The sequence below is a fragment of the Entelurus aequoreus genome, linkage group LG22, assembly GCF_033978785.1.
Source record: "Entelurus aequoreus isolate RoL-2023_Sb linkage group LG22, RoL_Eaeq_v1.1, whole genome shotgun sequence".
NCBI classification, from domain to species: domain Eukaryota; kingdom Metazoa; phylum Chordata; class Actinopteri; order Syngnathiformes; family Syngnathidae; genus Entelurus; species Entelurus aequoreus.
The window spans coordinates 44252328-44276167 of NC_084752.1; the positions used below are offsets into that span (position 1 = coordinate 44252328).

General features: G+C 37.7%; 2 protein-coding genes across 2 annotated transcripts in view; one reads left to right on the top strand and one right to left on the bottom strand.

Annotated features, from left to right (window-relative positions):
- LOC133639811 (SH3 domain-containing protein 19-like) overlaps positions 1–23840 on the bottom strand; it is a 68414-nt gene that overhangs the window by 34721 nt on the left and 9853 nt on the right. The window contains exons 2-5 of the mRNA XM_062033428.1: positions 18579–18655; positions 8785–8969; positions 7252–7364; positions 5316–5380 (exon numbers count right to left, since the gene is read on the bottom strand). Of these exons, the coding sequence (XP_061889412.1) occupies positions 5316–5376 (61 nt within the window). The 5' untranslated portion in view covers positions 5377–5380; positions 7252–7364; positions 8785–8969; positions 18579–18655. The remainder of the gene's footprint in view (positions 1–5315; positions 5381–7251; positions 7365–8784; positions 8970–18578; positions 18656–23840) is intronic.
- LOC133639810 (FHF complex subunit HOOK-interacting protein 1A-like) overlaps positions 16048–23840 on the top strand; it is an 84379-nt gene continuing 76586 nt past the window's right edge. Inside the window, exon 1 of the mRNA XM_062033427.1 lies at positions 16048–16171. The gene's annotated coding sequence lies outside the window, so the exon portion shown is untranslated. The remainder of the gene's footprint in view (positions 16172–23840) is intronic.

Below are 23840 nucleotides of genomic sequence, written 5' to 3' on the forward strand. Positions count from 1 at the left end.
AAGAGGAATGTTTTTACGGTGAAACGGTTGAAAAATGTGGAAGGAGTAGTCGACAGAAAAAAGGGTGAAAAAAGGATTTGGAAAACAGGGAATTCTGGGAATTCCTGGACATTTTTTGAACTTGGAAAAATTAATGTCCAGGATGAGTTGAATGTGTTGAAGGTATAAAGGTTTGAATCGGTTGAAAAATGTGGAAGTTTGAAAAATTGATCATTCATTTTGAATGGGGAAAATTTCACTGAAAACTGGGATTTCTAGGAAATCCGGGAATTTAAAAAAAAAAAATTGTTGAAAGGGAGCACACATTTCCTGAACAGGCTGAATAAGATAAAGTTGGAACGGGTTGAATCGGATAAAAAATGTGGAAGTTGTGGAACTTTGAAAAATGTCTAATTCATTTCAATGGGAATTTCATGAAAATTTGGTAATTCTGGGAAAGGAAGGAAATTTTCAGAAAATGGTTAAAAGATTTAATGTTCTAAATGACTTTAAATGGTTGGTGTTGCAATGTTGCAAAACGGTCAAGAAATGTTGAAGTAGTAACATTTTTAATTGAGAAATGGTATTACGGAATTCCTGGAATTTTGTGAAAACCGGGAATTTTTCAAGTTCTTTAACCAACTTTGTTTTTTGTCCTGACTAAGAGGAATGTTTTTACGGTGGAACGCTTGAAATGGGTTGAAAAATGTGAAAGATGTCATTGCACTAAAAAAGGTTGGAATTAAGGTTAGACTAAAACAGGAATTCCTGGAAATTTGTTGAACGTGGAAAAATGGTTGTTCGAGTTTCCAGGATGAGTTGAATGTGTTGAAGGTGTAATGGTTTGAATCGGTTGAAAAATGTGGGAATTGTGGACGTTTGAAAAATGGATCGTTCATTTTGAATGGGGAAAAATGTCACTAAAAACTGGGATTTATGTCAACAACAACACCGTTCATTATTACCTGTTGACAACAACACTGTTCATTATTACCTGTTGACAACAACACTGTTCATTATTACCTGTCGACAACAACACTGTTCATTATTACCTGTCGACAACAACACCGTTCATTATTACCTGTCGACAACAACACCGTTCATTATTACCTGTTGACAACAACACTGTTCATTATTACCTGTTGACAACAACACTGTTCATTATTACCTGTCGACAACAACACTGTTCATTATTACCTGTCGACAACAACACTGTTCATTATTACCTGTCGACAACAACACCGTTCATTATTACCTGTCGCCAACAACACCGTTCATTATTACCTGTTGACAACAACACCGTTCATTATTACCTGTCGACAACAACACGGTTCATTATTACCTGTCAACAACAACACGGTTCATTATTACCTGTCGACAACAACACTGTTCATTATTACCTGTCGACAACAACACTGTTCATTATTACCTGTCGTCAACAACACCGTTCATTATTACCTGTGGACAACAACACCGTTCATTATTACCTGTCAACAACAACACTGTTCATTATTACCTGTCGACAACAACACTGTTCATTATTACCTGTCGACAACAACACCGTTCATTATTACCTGTCGACAACAACACTGTTCATTATTACCTGTCAACAACAACACCGTTCATTATTACCTGTCGACAACAACACGGTTCATTATTACCTGTCGACAACAACACGGTTCATTATTACCTGTCGACAACAACACCTTGCATTATTACCTGTCAACAACAACACTGTTCATTATTACCTGCCGACAACAACACCGTTCATTATTACCTGTCAACAACAACACGGTTCATTATTACCTGTCGACAACAACACCGTTCATTATTACCTGTCGACAACAACACCTTACATTATAGCAACTGAAGCTATGCTAACTTAGCAGGCTAGCAGCACTTCCTTGTTGACATGTTGACACCACAACAATTATATTTAGACCCCAGAGTGCCACTAAAAGTGTCTCTGCTCTTCTTACCTGAGCAGGTGGTTGGAAAAAGCCAAATGATTTTTCCATGCAAAACCTCCCTGACGGCTCAAAGTGCGACCGCGTGTGTGTGTGTGTGTGCGTGTGTGTGTGTGTGTGTGCGTGTGTGTGTGTGTGTGTGTGTGTGTGTGTGTTGCAAGTGACACACCCACTGCCAGCACCCATGGTGACAAGTGGAATGTGGTCGTCCAGGAAGTGGAGTCGGTGCCACACACACACACACACACACACACACACACACACACACACACACACACACACACACACACACACACACACACACACACACACACACACACACACACACACACACACACACACACACACACACACACACACACACACACACACACACACGGTGTACAACATCTGAACATGAAAGACTTCCTTGGTTTGCCTTAGGCGCCAACAAACTGATATGACCCTTGACCCTAGTCTGGAACTCCCCGACTACCTGGTGTGTGGGGAGGATAAAGCACCCTAACAAAAGGGACCAAAATTATTTATCCATTTAGATATACAGTAATAAAAATACATATTTTAAATATACATTTATTATATTATTATTATATTAAATGTTTTTTGTATTTTTTAATGAATATGAACTTAAATCTGCTGCTATAAAAACATTTGTTATTGCTTAAGCCCTGCCTGACTCGCCGAGGAGAGGCTGCTTGAATGCGGTGGTGACGCTTCAAATGTGCTATGAGAGTAGCATATGTGTGTGTGTGGCCCTTTAATAAGTGACAGCATGAGAGGTGAGCGTGTGGGCGAGCGAGGTGAGGGAGTGGCCTTGTTGGATTGGCTGTGTGCAAGACCTCCATAAAGCCACCATTTGCAACTAATCGTCATTTACACCCTGGAGTCCGGAGCTGTGGAGACCCACTGCCGGGTAGAGTGAAGGGTGTTGCCCCCTGAGAATACATGGGCCCTGGAGGAGTGTCTCCCCCGCGCTCCTCGACTACGGTCTGGGAGCCGGAAGCAGGAAAGGTGCAACACGTGTTTGACGTGTTAGAAGCAGCTGCTGAACAATGTCGGCAAACCTGCGTCCTCCATTGTTGTATCGCACTTAAGTGTTCCCAAACGAGGCAGGAGGGTCTTCCAGCTCTGGTTTTTACATGTTGTCCTAGCCCGGTCGCTGCTAGCATGCGTACTCGTTCGGTACACCTCCGAACCGAACCGGAAACCCCTGTACCGAAACGGTTCAATACAAATCATACTTGCCAACCTTGAGACCTCCAATATCGGGAGGTGGGGGGCAGGGGGTGGGGGGCTTGGTCGGGGGTGGGGGGGGGGGTTGGGGGCGTGGTGGGGGGCGTGGTTATTTACAGCTAGAATTCACCAACTTCAGTATTTCATATATATATATATATATATATATATATATATATATATATATATATATATATATATATATATATATATATATATATATATATATATATTAGGGATGTCCGATAATGGCTTTTTGCCGATATCCGATATTCCGATATTGTCCAACTCTTTAATTACCGATACCGATATCAACCGATACCGATATCAACCGATACCAATATCAACCGATACCGATATATGCAGTCGTGGAATTAACACATTATTATGCCTAATTTGGACAACCAGGTATGGTGAAGATAAGGTACTTTAAAAAAAAAAAAAAAAAAAAAAAAAAAGATAACTAAATTAAAAACTTTCTTGAATAAAAAAGAAAGTAAAACAATATAAAAACAGTTACATAGAAACTAGTAATGAATGAAAATGAGTAAAATTAACTGTTAAAGGTTAGTACTATTAGTGGAGCAGCAGCACGCACAATCATGTGTGCTTACGGACTGTATCCCTTGCAGACTGTATTGATATATATTGATATATAATGTAGGAAGCAGAATATTGATAACAGAAAGAAATGGGGGGAGGGAGGTTTTTTGGGTTGGTGCACTAATTGTAAGTGTATCTTGTGTTTTTTATGTTGATTTAATAAAAAAATTAAAAAACCAAAAAAAAAACCCGATACAGATAATAAAAAAAACGATACCGATAATTTCCGATATTACATTTTAATGCATTTATCGGCCGATAATATCGACAGGCCGATATTATCGGACATCCCTAATATATATATATATATATATATATATATATGAATTACTTGACTTTCAGTGAATTCTAGCTATATATATATATATATATATATATATATATATATATATATATATATATATATATATATATATATATATATATATATATATTTTTTACATACAAAAAATAAATAAATACTTGAATTTCAGTGTTCCGTTGGCTATCCATTAGATGGCAGTATTGTCCTGTTTAACTTCTCCGTTCATTGGGCAGGCAAGCTGTTTATATTGTGGGAAAGCGGACGTGAGAACAGGCTGTCCCCACTCAGTCTCCGGTCCGCATTGAGCTGGAGGGGGCGTGGCCTCCAGCTCCGGCTGAATACCGGGAGTTTGTCGGGAGAAAATCTCTGCCGGGAGGTTGTTGGGAGAGGCGCTGAATACCGGGAGTCTCCCGCTAAAAACGGGAGGGTTGGCAAGTATGATACAAATACACGTACCGTTACACCCCTAGGGGATCGGACCTGGAACCCTCAAGTTGCTGGCAGATATTAACAGTAAATGAACAAGTCGTTTAATATTCCTTAATAATGTGTACAAAATAATAGGTGTATAAATGACACAATATGTTACTGCATACTAATTAGGAGTCTTTCTTTGTTTACTTACTACTAAAAGACAAGTTGTCTAGTATGTTCACTATTTTATTTAAGCACTAAATTGCAATAATAAACATATGTTTCATGTACTCTTAAGACTTTTTGTTCAAATAAAGCCAATAACATTTTTTGTGGTCCCCTTTATGTAGAAAAGTAAGTATCGGAATACATGTTGGTATGGGGACAACACTAGTACAGGTATACATTCATATTGATATACTATTTACTATTAGATGCGGCCCTCTGTGCGATGTGGCCCTCCATGAATACAAGTTTGATATAGACTGTATTGATCAGTGAATTGATAAAGCCTGTAGATGTAAACATGTGATGTTGTGGTTGGACTCCCAGCACTGCTGAGGTCAGCTTCCCATCACAGCTGCAGCGTGAACACATGCGGGCCACAACAGTCGCTCTGACAGCTGCACACACCCAGGGCCGCCATATTGGCAAAAGCTCGGGCGGTGCCTCCCCACCCAAAAAAAAATGAAGTTGTGGTGATTTTTAAAAATGGGGTCTAGAATTGTGTCCAGACTGAAGTGTGACAGTTGCGATGAACAGGTGTTCCTAATATTGTGACTGGAGATGTGTGACGCAAGGTGAGGACGTCATACCTTCTTCCAGGTGCAGATCAGGACGCCCCGCCCACTCGGCCGCTCGCCTCACTTCCGCCATCAGTCTTAAGGAGAGGAAAGAAGGTGTCGACAAAAAGAGTCTCAGTGCGGACAAAAGCCGGTGGTGGTGGTGGTGTTAGTGGTGGTGGTCCAGTGCAGGGGTCTTTCTGCCAGTCCTGCCGACTGCAGCACAAATGTGGCTCCACTGTGGGTGGAACGTCAACAAGCCTGCGAGGGAGGGGGGGGGGGTCGACATGGGCCCCCCTCAACTCCATTGGGAGCTTATTTTATTTGGAATTGTCCCAATTCTTTATTATTAATGAGGCACTAAACCAGGGGTGTCAAACTTGTCGTCACAAGGCCGTTTTTTTTTGTGTTATTAATTAAGATGATGCATGCGGGCAGAAATCTGTGATTTATCAAAATTAAAATTGATCCGATTTGAAAAAAATACATATTTGATAGCATTGACATAAATGTGTACCAGTATATATTATTACATGATTGCCTAAGCACGTCATTATTAGATGTTTTCATGTACAAACTGTTGTCTTTACTAACATATTTTTCTAATACACTATACAATGATGTCATATTTGTAATACACTATATAATGATGTCATATTTGGCATGATTAGATCATCATGAAGCCACTAAAGGGACATGGAGGGAAAACATTTTCTTCAATACTTTTTGCGAGATCTCGCAATACTTTTTGCGAGATCTCGCAATACTTTCTGCGAGATCTCGCAATACTTTCTGCGAGATCTCGCAATACTTCTGCGAGATCTCGCAATACTTTTTGCGAGACCTCGCAATACTTTCTGCGAGATCTCGCAATACTTTCTGCGAGATCTCGCAATACTTCTGCGAGATCTCGCAATACTTCTTGCGAGATCTCGCAATACTTCTGCCAGATCTCGCAATACTTTTTGCGAGATCTCGCAATACTTTTTGCGAGATCTCGCAATACTTTCTGCGAGATCTCGCAATACTTTCTGCGAGATCTCGCAATACTTCTGCGAGATCTCGCAATACTTTTTGCGAGACCTCGCAATACTTTCTGCGAGATCTCGCAATACTTCTGCGAGATCTCGCAATACTTCTTGCGAGATCTCGCAATACTTCTGCCAGATCTCGCAATACTTTTTGCGAGATCTCGCAATACTTTCTGCGAGATCTCGCAATACTTTCTGCGAGATCTCGCAATACTTTCTGCGAGATCTCGCAATACTTTCTGCGAGATCTCGCAATACTTTCTGCGAGATCTCGCAATACTTTCTGCGAGATCTCGCAATACTTTCTGCGAGATCTCGCAATACTTTCTGCGAGATCTCGCAATACTTTCTGCGAGATCTCGCAATACTTTCTGCGAGATCTCGTAATACTTTTTGCGAGATCTCGCAATACTTTCTGCGAGATCTCGCAATACTTTCTGCGAGATCTCGCAATACTTCTGCGAGATCTCGCAATACTTCTGCGAGATCTCGCAATACTTCTGCGAGATCTCGCAATACTTTTTGCGAGATCTCGCAATACCTTTTGCGAGATCTCGCAATACTTTTGCGAGATCTCGCAATGCCTTTTGCGAGATCTCGCAATACTTTCGGCGAGATCTCGCAATACCTTCTGCGAGATCTCGCAATACTTTTTGCGAGATCTCGCAATACTTCTGCGAGATCTTGCAAAAAGTATGAGATTAAACGCACTATAAATACAAATAAAACCATAAAATTAGAAAGACACTGGTTACATTTTTTTTTTCAACTTTCATTATAGTACTGGCAAAACTGGACAATCATGCATTACATACTATACATTACCTTTTGCACTATATTAATTTATATTATTATGTGTTGTCAACTTTGTACTTTATTTTGTCATTGCCTGAAATAAATAAATAAATGGGAAAAAAATTAAAATGGAAAAACTGTACCTCCATCCATGCACTTTTATAGATGCTCGAGTTGAGAAACCCTAGTGCAGAGCAGGATGACCACGCCCCCCACAGCTCATTTGATTGGTCGCTGCAAAGTCCCTCGCTTGTGCCTTGAGAAGGAAACACACTTTTATTAATAGATTACGTGCATAACTCGCAAAAACTTGCAAAACGGCCAAAATCTGTAGTTTTTTTTTTTCTTTCTAGTTATTGTAATTTATTTTGTGTGTGCACTCCCTGGTTATTTTGAGTATTTTTCTCCAAACATACATCAAACAAAGCAAACAATATGAAAAGGTCAATATTTTCAGTGCACAGCCACTTGGATAAATAAATACACAATATACAATAAATGTATATTAAGTTTTAATCCCAATTGTGGCATCTTTATAACACATTTTTCTGTAAATGTACAGGATTACTTTTCTTTTTGTATCCTGATTACAGAAAGCTGTTTGAATGATAATAGCCAATCCATGTAGCTGTTTATAGATATATGCATACTAGTTTGTTTTTTTAAAGATCTTTTTATTATTTTTTATTTTTTCAATACACTGTAGCACTTTGAGGTTGTTTGCTCAATGTAAAGTGCTTTTTACAAATAAAATCTATTATTATTATTATTATTAGCTATTGGGTGTTATTGTAGCCTATATCAACCACACCAGTGCTTGTCAGGGAGTCTTTAACTGGGAGTGGCCCTAAATCATCTCATTGATTGATTGAGACTTTTATTAGTAGATTGCACAGTACAGTACATATTCCGTACAATTGACCACTAAATGGTAACACCCCGATAAGTTTTTCAACTTGTTTAAGTCCACGTTAATCAATCCATGGTACAAATATATACTATCAGCATAATACAGTCATCACACAAGTTAATCATCAGAGTATATACATTGAATTATTTACATTATTTACAATCAATACATACATACGGACATGAAGGGACATTTTTATTTTTTATAATTTTTATTTTTATTTTTTAGACATGTATCTCGTGCCCACGAGAAACTTTCTCGTGGGCACGAGAAACTTTTTATAAAATTATTTTAAAAAGATAAAAAATTATTATTATTTTTTTTTAGACATGTATCTTGTGCGCACGACAAAGTTTCTCATGCGTACGAGATAGTTTATTTTTATAAAATTATAAAAAATAATTTTTTTATTTTTTTTTAGACATCTCGTGCCCACGAGAAAGTTTCTCGTGCGCAAGAGATACATGTCTAAAAAAAAATGAAAAAATAAAATAAATTATAATTTTTTAAATTTAATTTCTTTATAATTTTATAAAAAGTTTCTCGTGCGCACAAGAAAGTTTCTCGTGCGCACGAGATACATGTCTAAAAAAAATAAAAAAAATAAAATAAATTATAATTTTTTAAATTTTATTTCTTTATAATTTTATAAAAAGTTCCTCGTGCGCACAAGATACATGTCTAAAAAAATACAATTTCCCTCATGTCCCTTTAGGGGCTCCGTACATACATGCAGGCATGCTCACATAGCTTTTGTCTAACTTACCCTGAAGGTGTCCTGACATCCAGAGTTTGGATCACTTCTAACTTCCTCCAAGTTAGCTGGGAGGATGTTTCAAAGTCTTCCAACAATTTGTGCACCTCATCTTCGGAGGTCATTCTTCATTTATTTTGGGCCCTAAATGTAACCATCTCCTTTCTCCTCATAGGTGCATACCAAGTGGAGGGTTCCTAATAGTTTGTGAAGGAAAACATCATTACAGCTCGTGAAGAAGTTTTCACAACAAAGGGCCGCGTAGTGTTAGCATGTACTGGAGCAGTGTTTTTCCAACCACTGTGCCGCGGCACACCAGTGTGTCGTGAGATAGAGTCTGGTGTGCCGTGGGAGATGATCTAATTTCACCTATTTGGGTTAAAAATATTGTTTGCAAAGCAGTAATTATAGTCTGCAAATGATGTGTTGTTGTTGAGTGTCGGTGCTGTCTAGAGCTCGGCAGAGTAACCCTGTAATACTCTTCCATATCAGTAGGTGGCAGCATACTTGCCAACCCTCCCGAATTTCAGTGCCTCTCCCGAAAATCTCCCGGGGAAACCATTCTCCCGAATTTCTCCCGATTTCCACCTGGACAACTGTATTGGGCACTGCCTTTAGCGTCCTCTACAACCTGTCGTCACGCCCGTTTTGCCTCCATACAAACAGCGTGCCGGCCCAGTCACATTATATATGTGGCTTTATCACACACACAAGTGAATGCAAGGCATACTTGGTCAACAGCCATACAGGTCACACTGAGGGTGACCGTATAAACAACTTTAACACTGTTACAAATATGCGCCACACTGTGAACCCACACCAAACAAGAATGACAAACACATTTCGGGAGAACGTCCGCACCATAACACAACATAAACACGACAAAACAAATACCCAGAATCCCTTGCAGCACTGACTCTTCCGGGACGCTGGGTGGCAGCAGGTAGCTAATAGCTTTGTAGATGTCGGGAACATGGTTCGTGGTGATCACAATAGGCAGACGACAGCGGGAGGCAGAGTGCAGGTAAAAAAAAGGTATCTAACGCTTAAACCAAAAATAAACAAAAGGCGAGTGCCGCTAAGAAAAGGCATTGAAGCTTAGGGAAGGCTATGCAGAACAAAACTAAAACTGAACCGGCTACAAAGTAAACAAAAACAGAATGCTGGACGACAGCAAAGACTTACTGTGGAGCAAAGACGGCGTCCACAATGTACATCCGAACATGACATGACAATCAACAATGTCCCCACAAAGAAGGATGAAAACAACTGAAATATTCTTGATTGGTAAAACAAAGTAGATGCGGGAAATATCGCTCAAAGGAAGACATGAAACTGCTACAGGGGGGCGGTATAGCTCGGTTGGTAGAGCGGCCGTGCCAGCAACTTGAGGGTTGCAGGTTCGATCCCCGCTTCCGCCATCCTAGTCACTGCCGTTGTGTCCTTGGGCAAGACACTTTACCCACCTGCTCCCAGTGCCACCCACACTGGTTTGAATGTAACTTAGATATTGGGTTTCACTATGTAAAGCGCTTTGAGTCACTTGAGAAAAAGCGCTATATAAATGTACTTCACTTCACTTCACTACAGGAAAATACCAAAATAAAAGAGAAAAAGCCACCAAAATAGGAGCGCAAGACAAGAACTAAAACACTACACACAAGAAAACAGCAAAAAAGTCCAAATAAGTCAGGGTGTGATGTGACAGGTGGTGACAGTACACCTACTTTGAGACAAGAGCTATAGTGATGCATGCTTGGTTATGCTTTTAAAGTCATATCCAACAATTGCGACAACCATTGGCGTTGTTAGGCCTATTTCAGGGGGGCTCAAGCCCCCCTAAAATGTTCTTAAGCCCCCCTAAATAATTTAGTGTTAAAAATAAATAAATAAATAAATTCAAATTATTTTTTTTTTACAAATACATGCCGACATATTCATTATAAAGTGGCCCGAATATGAGTTTAAATAAATAATCATATAACCTGTCATTATTCACTCAGTTTCCTCTCACTTCATAGCGTAAGATAGAGAGCCCCTTTAGTGTGTCGGTATCCAATCCATTCCACTTGTTCATATAGAAAATGCCCACATCACTCAAAGTCCAGTCCGCATTTTCTCTGCGACCTTTCTTGCGGTCCTTGGACTTGTTCATATAGAAAATGTCCACATCACTCAAAGTCCAGTCCGCATTTTCTCTGCGACCTTTCTTGCGGTCCTTGGACTTGTTCATATAGAAAATGCCCACATCACTCAAAATCCAGTCCGCACTTTCTCTGCAACTTTGCTTGCGGTCCTGCAGGTGTACGAAGCACATTAGCACACAGCACTGCAGAACAAGAACCTTGTGTCTGCAATTGTAAATCATTTAGTTTTTAAGTTTTGTGTTTCTTGTAGAATCTATATAAAGTAATATACATTAGCCAATTGTTAAAATAATGAAAAAAACATAATTAAATATATTTGTTTTATTGTATTGTTACATTAATAGCTGTTGTATTATTATAGGATGGCTTGTTAAACATTTCATAGGATTTTCAGAGGGTGGAAAAACCAAGACATTTAATATAAAATGAATAAATACATAAAAAGAAAAAAAAATGTTTAAAAGCCATCATCCCGGGTAGCATTTAATTTCGTCCCGTGCATTTATTTTTACCGTCCCCGGGACGACGGGAATCCGTTAATCTCAAGCCCTGGAAGTTACATTTTATTGTTTGCATTATTTGTTTCAGCATTGCATTTTGAAGATGGTCCCTCAGCAGACGGACTCTAAGTCTTTCTTATTTACAGTATTTATAAACGTTTCTCATTTCTATTCAGACTTCCATATATATTTAATTTCCTTAACGGCTTGCCATAAAATATATATATAAATATATTATATACAAGCCAAATTATCCCGATCCAGATATTACTTTAATTCAAGTAATTAAGTAATATTTCCAGGGCTTGAATTTACAACCATTTTAGTCACATACAGATTGAACATAAACCCACTGAAATAATAATAACAACAATGATTAACTTCTAAGTCTTTGTTAGCCGTTTGTGAAGTTTTGTGCTCGCATCCTGTGCATCTCCTGGGGGCTAAGCCCCCCCTGTCCTTAAAAGCTAGTGACGCCCCTGGCGACAACGACTTTTTAACTGTCGATATCGGCTGCTGAGTTTCTTTTTTTTAATGTTTTCTGCGAGTGGTGTGCCTCGGGATTATTTTCAATGCAAAAAATGTGCCTGGGCTCATAAAAGGTTGAAAAACACCGCACTAGAGCATGCAGTTAGCAATCACAATGTCATCCTGTTTAACAGTATTAATATCCTGGAAAAGGAGTCTGACCTACCCCTAAAAGTGGATGTTCCTGCTTGCTGGCTGCTGGCAGTGTGTACATGTGTCATGGTGACGACTGGCCAGTGGAATGTTTTCAACTTTTCATCACATCTTTCCCCTCAGCATGCTTCCTTCATTCAGCAGGTGTCATAATGAACAAGACGCACCTTCGTTTTCCCCTCAGCGACCGATGGGGGCAAAAGTGGCGCACTGCATGACAAATCAACGAGAGCAGCAGCAGAAGAAGAAGAAGGGACTTTGCAGCGACCAATCAAATGAGCTCAGGGGAGCGGGGGGCGTGGTCATGCCTGCTCAGCTTTCTAAACTCATAGCCATCTTAGAAGTAGACACAGCATAGGCGCTACCGAGACGCGGGGCCGCCATCTTGGAGTGGTGATCCGCTCCACTCAGTGCAATTCATTTGGCAGGAGCAATGAACTGTCAGCGCATTTAATTCATCTTACCTCACTGAATACCACTGATTTTCACGCAGTTTTTTTTTTAAAGGACACATGTTTTATTATTCATAGTTTGCTTAGCAGTAATACAATATTCTTATATGCTATAAGTGACCAGACGTCCCAGATCAAAACTGGGAATATAATCCCAGAGAAGGGTCAGCTATTTTTAAATTGAAGAAACAATATGATGAGGTTATATATACATGCTACATAAACAATGTATGAATACATTAGATATCTATATATCTATAGACTGTATCTCTGTTGCTGCAGCAGCAGAGAGTTTATTGTGTCTTGACACTTTGTATTGATATTTTGTATTACATTCTTCCCTTAAATGATCATGTTTACAGTCATTGTTTTATATGTATTTTTGATGTATGTCGCTTTGGATAAAAGCGTCTGCCAAATACTTCAACATAAACATATATAAACACCTGAAAGTCTTTATATCAGCTAAAACCACCAATCTGTTTCACTGGATTCAGAATAAAACCAAATTATGTTTTACCCAACAATGTTAGTATTTGAATATTGTTACTTAAAGACTTATACCTGGTTACAATTATACTGTTAAGAAAGTATTGGCTTATACTTTGCCTAAAATGAGAATGCATCATAATCAGTGGCGGCTGGTGAATTTTGTTTTAGGTGGGACTGAAAGTTTGTAAACCAAACCCCTTTAGGGGCGTCATCCTGCCCCAGAAGATTTCTTTGTGATTTTCACATATAAATGAAGCATTCTGACTAAATAATAAAGACAAAATAGAACATTTCATAGGTTTGCAGACAACTATATACAATATATATATATTGTATATATATGTTAAATATATACTTCACAACTCTGTGGTAATATTATTTTCACAAAATACAACCAATAGTACGTTAATGTTAAATCTTACTTGTGAAAAGTAATCCCCCGATTCCTATTTTCAACTGTCCGCTCATTTGAGCAGGAAAACGCTGACCACCATCTTTGTTTTCTACCTGTCAACTGTCAGTTTAGCATCTTTGTTTTCTACCTGTCAACTGTCAGTTTAGCATCTTTGTTTTCTACCTGTCAACTGTCAGTTTAGCATCTTTGTTTTCTACCTGTCAACTGTCAGTTTAGCATCTTTGTTTTCTACCTGTCAACTGTCAGTTTAGCATCTTGGTTTTCTACCTGTCAACTGTCAGTTTAGCATCTTTGTTTTCTACCTGTCAACTGTCAGTTTAGCATCTTTGTTTTCTACCTGTCAACTGTCAGTTTAGCATCTTTGTTTTCTACCTGTCAACTGTCAGTTTAGCATCTTTGTTTTCTACCTGTCAACTGTCAGTTTAGCATCTTTGTTTTCTACCTGTCAACTGTCAGTTTAGCGTCTTTCTTTTCTACCTGTCAACTGTCAGTTTAGCATCTTTGTTTTGTACCTGTCAACTGTCAGTTTAGCATCTTTGTTTTCTACCTGTCAACTGTCAAGTTTAGCATCTTTGTTTTCTACCTGTCAACTGTCAAGTTTAGCATCTTTGTTTTCTACCTGTCAACTGTCAAGTTTAGCATCTTTGTTTTCTACCTGTCAACTGTCAAGTTTAGCATCTTTGTTTTCTACCTGTCAACTGTCAGTTTAGCATCTTTGTTTTCTACCTGTCGACTGTCAGTTTAGCATCTTTGTTTTCTACCTGTCGACTATCAGTTTAGCATCTTTGTTTTCTACCTGTCAACTGTCTGTTTAGCATCTTTGTTTTCTACCTGTCAACTGTCAGTTTAGCATCTTTGTTTTCTACCTGTCGACTCTCAGTTTAGCATGTTTGTTTTCTACCTGTCGACTGTCAGTTTAGCATCTTTGTTTTCTACCTGTCAACTGTCAGTTTAGCATCTTTATTTTCTACCTGTCAACTGTCAGTTTAGCATCTTTGTTTTCTACCTGTCAACTGTCTGTTTAGCATCTTTGTTTTCTACCTGTCAACTGTCAGTTTAGCATCTTTGTTTTCTACCTGTCAACTGTCAGTTTAGCATCTTTGTTTTCTACCTGTCAACTGTCAGTTTAGCATCTTTGTTTTCTACCTGTCAACTGTCAGTTTAGCATCTTTGTTTTCTACCTGTCAACTGTCAGTTTAGCATCTTTGTTTTTTACCTGTCAACTGTCAAGTTTAGCATCTTTGTTTTCTACCTGTCAACTGTCAAGTTTAGCATCTTTGTTTTCTACCTGTCAACTGTCAGTTTAGCATCTTTGTTTTCTACCTGTCAACTGTCAGTTTAGCATATTTGTTTTCCACCTGTCAACTGTCAGTTTAGCATCTTTGTTTTCTACCTGTCAACTGTCAGTTTAGCATCTTTGTTTTCTACCTGTCAACTGTCAAGTTTAGCATCTTTGTGTTCTACCTGTCAACTGTCAGTTTAGCATCTTTGTTTTCTACCTGTCAACTGTCAGTTTAGCATCTTTGTTTTCTACCTGTCAACTGTCAGTTTATCATCTTTGTTTTCTACCTGTCAACTGTCAGTTTAGCATCTTTGTTTTCTACCTGTCAACTGTCAGTTTAGCATCTTTGTTTTCTACCTGTCAACTGTCAGTTTAGCATCTTTGTTTTCTACCTGTCAACTGTCAGTTTAGCATCTTTGTTTTCTACCTGTCAACTGTCAGTTTATCATCTTTGTTTTCTACCTGTCAACTGTCAGTTTAGCATCTTTGTTTTCTACCTGTCAACTGTCAGTTTAGCATCTTTGTTTTTTACCTGTCAACTGTCAGTTTAGCATCTTTGTTTTCTACCTGTAAACTGTCAGTTTAGCATCTTTGTTTTCTACCTGTCAACTGTCAAGTTTAGCATCTTTGTTTTCTACCTGTCAACTGTCAGTTGAGGCTACTCGCCGGCTCATCACCACTTCAAGATGGCGGCCCAATTTCGCGCGTCACAGCAGCCAATGCTGCAACTACTTATAAGATGTCAATGGTTTCTAAACTCGGCGGACTGTCGTTTATTGAGACTTTTATTAGTAGATTGCACAGTACAGTACATATTCCGTACAATTGACCACTAAATGGTAACACCCCAATAAGTTTCTCAACTTGTTTAAGTCCACGTTAATCAATCCATGTATTTCTTTTCTCACGCAGTAGCGTTTTCTGTCCACTAGATGGCGACATTTCCCATCGTTTAGATCCGCGCCGTACAACTTGTTGGATCGTTTAATGTTTTACTTGTATTTATATTTAATGGATGCACAATTAACAATGCAGACGTAATCATCATATAATCAAGATATTTGACAATGAGACAAGTTTTGGCAAATGTGTGTGATTTGCTGCTTTAATTAAAAGTGAGCCCAGTCAGAGAGAGTCGAAGTCTGAAGTGAACGTCAAAGTATAAGTAAATGTCAAAGTTGTGCAACATTTGCAGCAAAAAGGCGGACCTTTTTGTCTATTATTTATCTGTTTGTTCAGAGGCGTCGGGCTGTCAATCATGCAGATGGGCGCGGTTTTACGAGGTGGGCGTGGCCTCCTCTGAGCACGGCTTCTCACCTTCGAGCGTCAAGTCGCCTTTTTTTTTGTCTTCGTCACCTTGTGGGACTTTTATTTGGAGATTGGACTTTTTCTTGCTCGTTTCTCAACTCCAAGTTTAAGGACCAAACACGGTAAGGAACTAAGAAGAAAAGTACACGTTTTTGTGGTCCGTACTGTCAATTTGGTTACGTGTGTGTGTGTGTGTGTGTGCGTGTGTGTGTGTGTGTGTGTGATTGACGTGTACAAGTGGTATTGCAAAGCGACCTGGTTTGTTATTACACGACATGACTCCAGAAGAACTTTATTGCCAACTACAGGATCAACATCAGCTATTTGGACTTTATTCGCATGACTTTTATTTTTAAAAAGTAACTTAATATTTTTTTGGGGGGGGGACAATTGTATGTTTAGTTTTAGGGGGGGGGGGGGGGGAGACATGTTTGGATGTTTCATATGTAAATAAGATGAGAATTGTACCAAATGTGTTATTCATGATGGAAGGATTGCACTTAAAATCCTTTAAAATGTTACAAAAATTCACCTGGAAGACAAAATGAGGAAAAATAATGTGAAAATACAATGACTTGAACAGAAAACAAACAAATAAATAAATGAATATGTATAATAACATATATCACACATATATAAATAAATAAGTGTACATACACGATATACATATAAAATATATATAATGTGTATATACATACAGTATACACACACATATATATTGACATACACATATTGACATATACGTGTATATATATATATATATATATATATTTATATACACACATATTGACATATACGTGTGTATATATATATATATACATATATAAATATTGACATATACGTGTATATATATATATATATATTTATATACACACATATTGACATATACATGTGTATATATATATATATATACATATATAAATATTGACATATACGTGTATATATATATATATATATATATATATACACACATATTGACATATACGTGTGTATATATATATATATATATATACATATATAAATATTGACACACACAAATATATATATATATATATATATATATATATATATATATATATATATATATATATATATATATATATATATATATATATATATATATATATATATAAAAATAAATATTGACATACACATATATTGATATCTGTGTTATATCTGTGTATATTGATATCTGCGATGAGGTGGCGACTTGTCCAGGGTGTACTCCCGCCTTCCGCCCGATTGTAGCTGAGATAGGCTCTCGCGCCCCCCGCAATACCAAAGGGAATAACCCAGACCTGGGCATTCTGCGGCCCGCGGGCCGCATCCGGCCCTTTGTGCGTCCCTGTCCGGCCCGCGTGAGGCCAATTATAAATTACAAAATAAATTTTAAAAAGTATCTATGTCGAGTGTGCAATACAACGGTGCTGCTTTTGTTTTGAAAATTGTTATTTGTATTACTTCCGTGTGGACGTATGCGTGATTGTGAGTGAATGTGAACAACTGCAATTACAAAATAAAGTTGAAAAAACATCTATGTCCTGCGCGCAATAAAACTGTGCTGCTTTTATTTTGAAAAGTATTATTTATGGGCGTGTGTCCGTGTGTAACCTGCGAGTGAAGGTGCACATGCAGTGACAAGTGATGCACGGTTTACACCCGAGACGCCAAAAAGAGAAAAGTTGATGAGGAATGCCGTGTTTTCAACAAGACATGAACTGCCAAGCAACGTTCCCTCACCTAAGGTGCGTGCCTGCGCAATTGCGCACTGCTCAAGCGTCTGCTGCGCGCAGCAAGTATATGCCGCGCACCAAATCAAATCGAATCTGAATTATAAACAAAATAAACATATTTATTTTATGGAATTTTGCAATGCAACTTTGAGTGACAGTGACAACAAGCGGCCCTAACGGTGTTCGTCAACACCGTTCAATTGAACACCGTTCAATTATTGTAACGTCTATCGAGATGCTTCGAGGACAGGAATTATATCGATCACTTTATTGAGCAAAACTGTTTATATTCGGACATATATCAAAAATAATATTGAGCAAAATTTAATTGAAATATTGTCGATGTGGCCCTCCAGCAGTGCTCGGGTAGCTTATGCGGCCCCCGGTAAAAATTAATTGCCCACCCCTGGAATAAGCGGTAGAAAATGGATGGATACAAACCTCTTTGGAGGTGGGAGGAAGCCGGAGTAGAACCCAGGCAGTCACGGGGAGAACATGCAAACTACACACCGGGATTGAACTCACGACTACGTAAATTGTCTTTCACAAAAATTTGCACCTTCAAAAATGAGACAAGAATTGTAGCTGGTGAAAAATAACATGACTCCAAATCAGAGAAAAAATATTTTTTTTGGGGAAAAAATTCTGGAAATTTTGAATATGTGACTCAAATCTCTTAAATCTGACAATGTCACTGTGCACATAAACATGCGTGTGTGACCTCTGACCTCTACGACATATCCTATTGTGCATGTGGTGCTCAAGTGTCCACCGTGCAGCTGCAGTGTTGGCTTACCTCAGGATGATGTCATGTTGATGCTCAGGTTGGAGGTGTGTGTGTGTGTGTGTGTTGTCTTCCACAGGACAAATCACCTGCGAGTAGAGACAAACATGAGAGTTCAAACCTACGTCATGTCAAACATGAATATGAATTTACCTGTTTTTCAACGCCTGACGGTCAAGAGAAAAAGTGTGATGATAACCATAGAACAATATTGAGTTTACCAAGCAAATGCTAGTGTACAGTAAATAGGCTTTTTATGATGCACTACACCAGAGGTGTCCAAAGTGTGGCCCTCAGCAAATTTTTAACAGCCTCAGTCTAAAAATAGTATTATAGGAAAAAATATATCAAAAGTGTAATAAAAGAGCAAACAGGTGAAATGTAACAAGAAAAAGTTGCCATGTTGACTCTAATAACACAAAGTTGCCATACAGACTGTTTTTTTCTTTAAAACGGTTGTTGCTCAAATATAAAAAATGAATCAAAATCTATGTTGTTATGAATTATTGACATATTTACTTTACATCAAATATTTTGGGGTAAATATTGCATATTTTGTGTGTAATAAAAACAGTTTTGTATGACAAAAACTGAATAAAACAAAAACATTAAAAATATATATTATAAACTTTTAATCGACAGATAGATCTGAAGTTCATCTAAAGACTTAAGTGTTGAAAGTTAAAAAAAATTAATAATGAGTAACTTATTTTTGACACTTATGAATGGGTCCTTTTGGATCTATGACTTTTAGTGGCATTTTTTTAACTCATTGCTGAAAAAATAATAATGAATCAAAATCAATGTTATGAATTATTAACTCATTGAAGCCTCTAATTTACATCAAAGATTTCACAAAAATATTTTTTTTGGGGGAAAATATTGCATATTTTGTGTTTGCCATAAAAAAACAAAAATAAATAAATACAAACTTATAACTGACAGATAAATCTGAATTTATCTAGATATTTAAGGGTTCACAATAATAAAAACAAAAAAATAAAGTATGACTTATTTTTAACACTTTTAAGAGTGGGGCCCTATTGGATCCCTGAGAAACGTAGTGGGATTTTTCTTAAATTGCTCAAAAAATAATAATGAATCAAAATCAATGTTGCTATGAATTATTGCCATGAAAACAACAAATTAAAAAAATTAAATAACTGATACATCTGAATTTATGTAGATATTTAAGGGTTCACAATAAAATAAAAATACAAATAAAGTATGACTTATTTTGAACACTTTTAGGAGTGGGGCCCTATTGGATCCCTGAGAAACGTAGTGGGATTTTTTTTTAATTGCTCAAAAAATAATAATGAATCAAAATCAATGTTATTAATTATTATTTAAAGCTCCAATTATTTCACATCAAAAATTGCACTTTGAATTTTTTTGGTGTAAAAAATTGCATATTGTGTGTTTGCTATAAAAACAGGGTTTTCTTTAAAAAGGGGCATAAAACATAATAAAAACAACAAAAAAACTGACAGCTCAGTCAACAGAATTTTACTGCAAAAAAAACAAATATTGGTCTTTTTTTTTTCAACTTACAGTAATATGCAGTAAAAAAAAAAACTCCCTAAATTTTACAGTAAAATCTATTGGTCATTTTTTATAGTGTACAATTTGATGGATAACCTGCTTTAAAATCCTAAGTTAAGCAGATATTTAAGTATTTGGATTTTGACCAAAAAAATTAGATAATATAAAATTTCTTGAAGTATTGGAAACTATTTTTTTCCCTGTCAAAGTAGAAAAAACCCTAATACCTTTAGTAAGAAAATAAGAAAGTAGAGAAAGAAAATAAGGTATTTTATTGACACATGTTATTTCCAGGCCATATAAAGTGACGTGGAGGGCCAGATTTGGCCCGTGGGCCTGGAGTTTGAAACAGGTGTTTTAGACATTTTAGCGTTGAAAAAAATAAAAAAATAATTTCCCCCCATCCATCCATTTTCTACCCCTAGGGGACTAGGGCAGGGGTCGGCAACCCAAAATGTTGAAAGAGCCATATTGGACCAAAAATACAAAAAAATAATCTGTCTGGAACAGCAAAACATTAAAAGACTTAGATAAGCTCACCTTTGTTCATTCACGCACAGTATAAAACGTTTGGTGGACAAAATGAGACAAAGGAGGAGTGGCATAAAACACGTCTTTCTGTGGCAGCGTCGGAGAAAGTTGTATATGTAAAACAAACTGTTGAGTCACGGTCCACACAACGGTGAGCTCGTGGGCCGCTGAAATTAGTGGGCCAAAACGGTGCTCGCCAAACACTCTCGTCAGTGAAGCATAAACACAAACATATTAAACAGTGGACAGAATTAACATTAGAGTAGCGTAGTAGGCCTAAGTCAGGGGTCGGCAACCCGAAATATTGAAAGAGCCATATTGGACCAAAAATACAAAAAAGTAATCTGTCTGGAGCCGCAAAAAATGAAAAGACTTAGATAAGTGTTATAATGATGGCAACACATGATGTAAATATGTCTTATTAGCGCGCCATAACGAGTCAATTATACCAACAAAGCTCACCTTTGTGCATTCACGCACAGTATAAAACGTTTGGTGGACAAAATGAAACAAAGGAGCAGTGGCATAAAACACGTCCTTCTGTGGCAGCGTTGGAGAAAGTTGTACGTGTAAACAAACTGCTGTGTCACAATCCACACAACGGTGAGTTCAAGGGCCGCCGTAATTAGTAGGACAAAACGGCGTTCGCCAAACACTCTCGTCAGTGAAGCATAAACCCAAACATATTAAACAGTGGACAGAATTAACATTAAAGTAGAGTAGCGTAGTAGGCCTAAGTCAGGGGTCGGCAACCCGAAATATTGAAAGAGCCATATTGGAACAAAAATACAGAAAAGTAATCTGTCTGGAACAGAAAAACATTAAAAGACTTAGATAAGCTCACCTTTGTTCATTCACGCACAGTATAAAACGTTTGGTGGACAAAATGAGACAAAGGAGGAGTGGCATAAAACACGTCTTCCTGTGGCAGCGTTGGAGAAAGTTGTACATGTAAACAAACTGCTGTGTCACAATCGACACAACGGTGAGTTCAAGGGCCACCGAAATTAGTAGGACAAAACGGTGCTCGCCAAACACTCTCGTCAGTGAAGCATAAACACAAACATATTAAACAGTGGTAGTTCTAACAACTACGAAGGGTTGTCCTCCGACAGAAACCATACTACAACCCCATTTTTTTTTCCATTTTCATACATTTTTGAAAAAGCTCCATGGAACCACCAGGGGGCCGCATGTGGCTCTAGAGCCGCGGGTTGCTGACCCCCGAACTAAGGGGTGCTGGAGCCTATCCCAGCTTTTAAAACATTTTTATGACCGATATCCAGGGACCAAACTCGAGGGGAGCCTTAAAGGTTAAATATATTCTATAAATTGACTTGGTATTGGAAAAAAACACATACCAAAATGACCTACGCAGAATTTTATTTTCAGACTATTAGACAAATGTCCCTTCATGGACTCTGACTAACTGTCCCTGATTGGCTGAAACATCATTGAGAATGTTACGGATGGAATGTTCTCCAGCGTTTTGTTGGAAGAGCAACTTTTGTAGCAGTGATAGAGAAGGAGAAGTATTTTGTTGTTGTGGTGATTCCATGACGTTGCAACACGCGGGTCACACTAATGTGATTACACCTCACAAGTTGCCTGCTAATGACTGTGTGTGTCTCCTTAGTCGTCTAAGCTTTATGTGTCTGCATTTTACCTGCTAATGATGACTCGGCGTAATCCACAAGCACACTGCAAAAAGTCAGTGTTCAAAAACAAGGAAAAAAAATACAAAAATGAGGGGTATTTTACTTGAACTAAGCACAATGATCTGCCAAGAGAACAAGAACATTTGGATTGTCAAGACTTTCCATAACAAGTAAAATTAGCTAACCTCAATGAACCCAAAAATAGCTTAAAATAAGTATATTCTCACTAATAACAAGTGCACTTTTCTTGGTAGAAAAAACAAATAGACCTTTTTGCTCAATATGTTCAAAAATATTCTTAAATGAAGTAAATGCTAGTGCCATTATCTTGACATAATGATATGCGCTCGGCATTACATTTCTTTAAACCAGCAAACTTATACTAAAAACTAATTTATTGTTCTTAATGGAAAGGCAAAAAGGCAACGCTCAGGCAAATCATATTCTCTAAAAAAGCATTTTCCCATCGAAAACATGACATCATTGCGCCAAGTGCGTGCTCTTTCAGTCAATTAGTGAGCAAGGAATATATATATATATATATATATATATATATATATACCAGGGGTCAGCAACCCAAAATGTTGAAAGAGCCATATTGGAGCAAAAATACAAAAACAAATCTGTCTGGAGCCGCAACAAATTAGAAGCCATATTACATACAGATAGTGTGTCATGAGATATACATTGAATTGAGATGACTTAAAGGAAACTAAATGAGCTCAAATATAGCTACAAATGAGGCATAATGATGCAATATGTACATACAGCTAGCCTAAATAGCATGTTAGCATCGATTAGCTTGCAGTCATGCAGTGACCAAATATGTTTGATTAGCACTCCACACAAGTCAATAACATCAACAAAACTCACCGTTGTGCATTCACGCACAACGTTAACAGTCGGGTGGACAAAATGAGACGGAAAAAGAAGTGGCATAAAACACGTCCTAGAAAGTCGGAGAAAGTTATACATGTAAACAAACTAAGGTGAGTTCAAGGACCGCCAAAATTAGTAGGACAAAACGGCGCTCGCCAAATACTCGGATCAGTGAAGCATGTTTAATATAAACAGTGTGCTTTATAACAATTAGGGAGGTTTTTGTCATGTTTGTCCTCATACAGAAACCATATTAACACACAAAAAAAAAAAATTCCCTCATCTTTTTCCATTTTTCATACATTTTTGAAAAAGCTTCAGAGAGCCACTAGGGCGGCGCTAAAGAGCCGCATGCGGCTCTAGAGCCGCGGGTTGCCGACCCCTGATATATACAGTATATATATATATCAGTGTTTCCCGTAAACTGCCAAGATACCTGTGGCGGTGGGGGCGTGGCTATGGGCGTGGTCACCATGACATCATCGAGTCTTTTGCATAATTTACTACAATGATATGATTTTCTCTAAAAAGGCTAAAAAAATGTATACTTACTAATTAATAATAACAGTTTTGTTTTAAACGTCCATCCATCCATCCATTTTACAATATAATTACAACACTTTATGTACATATTTATATACAGATTTGAACAATAAGTTAT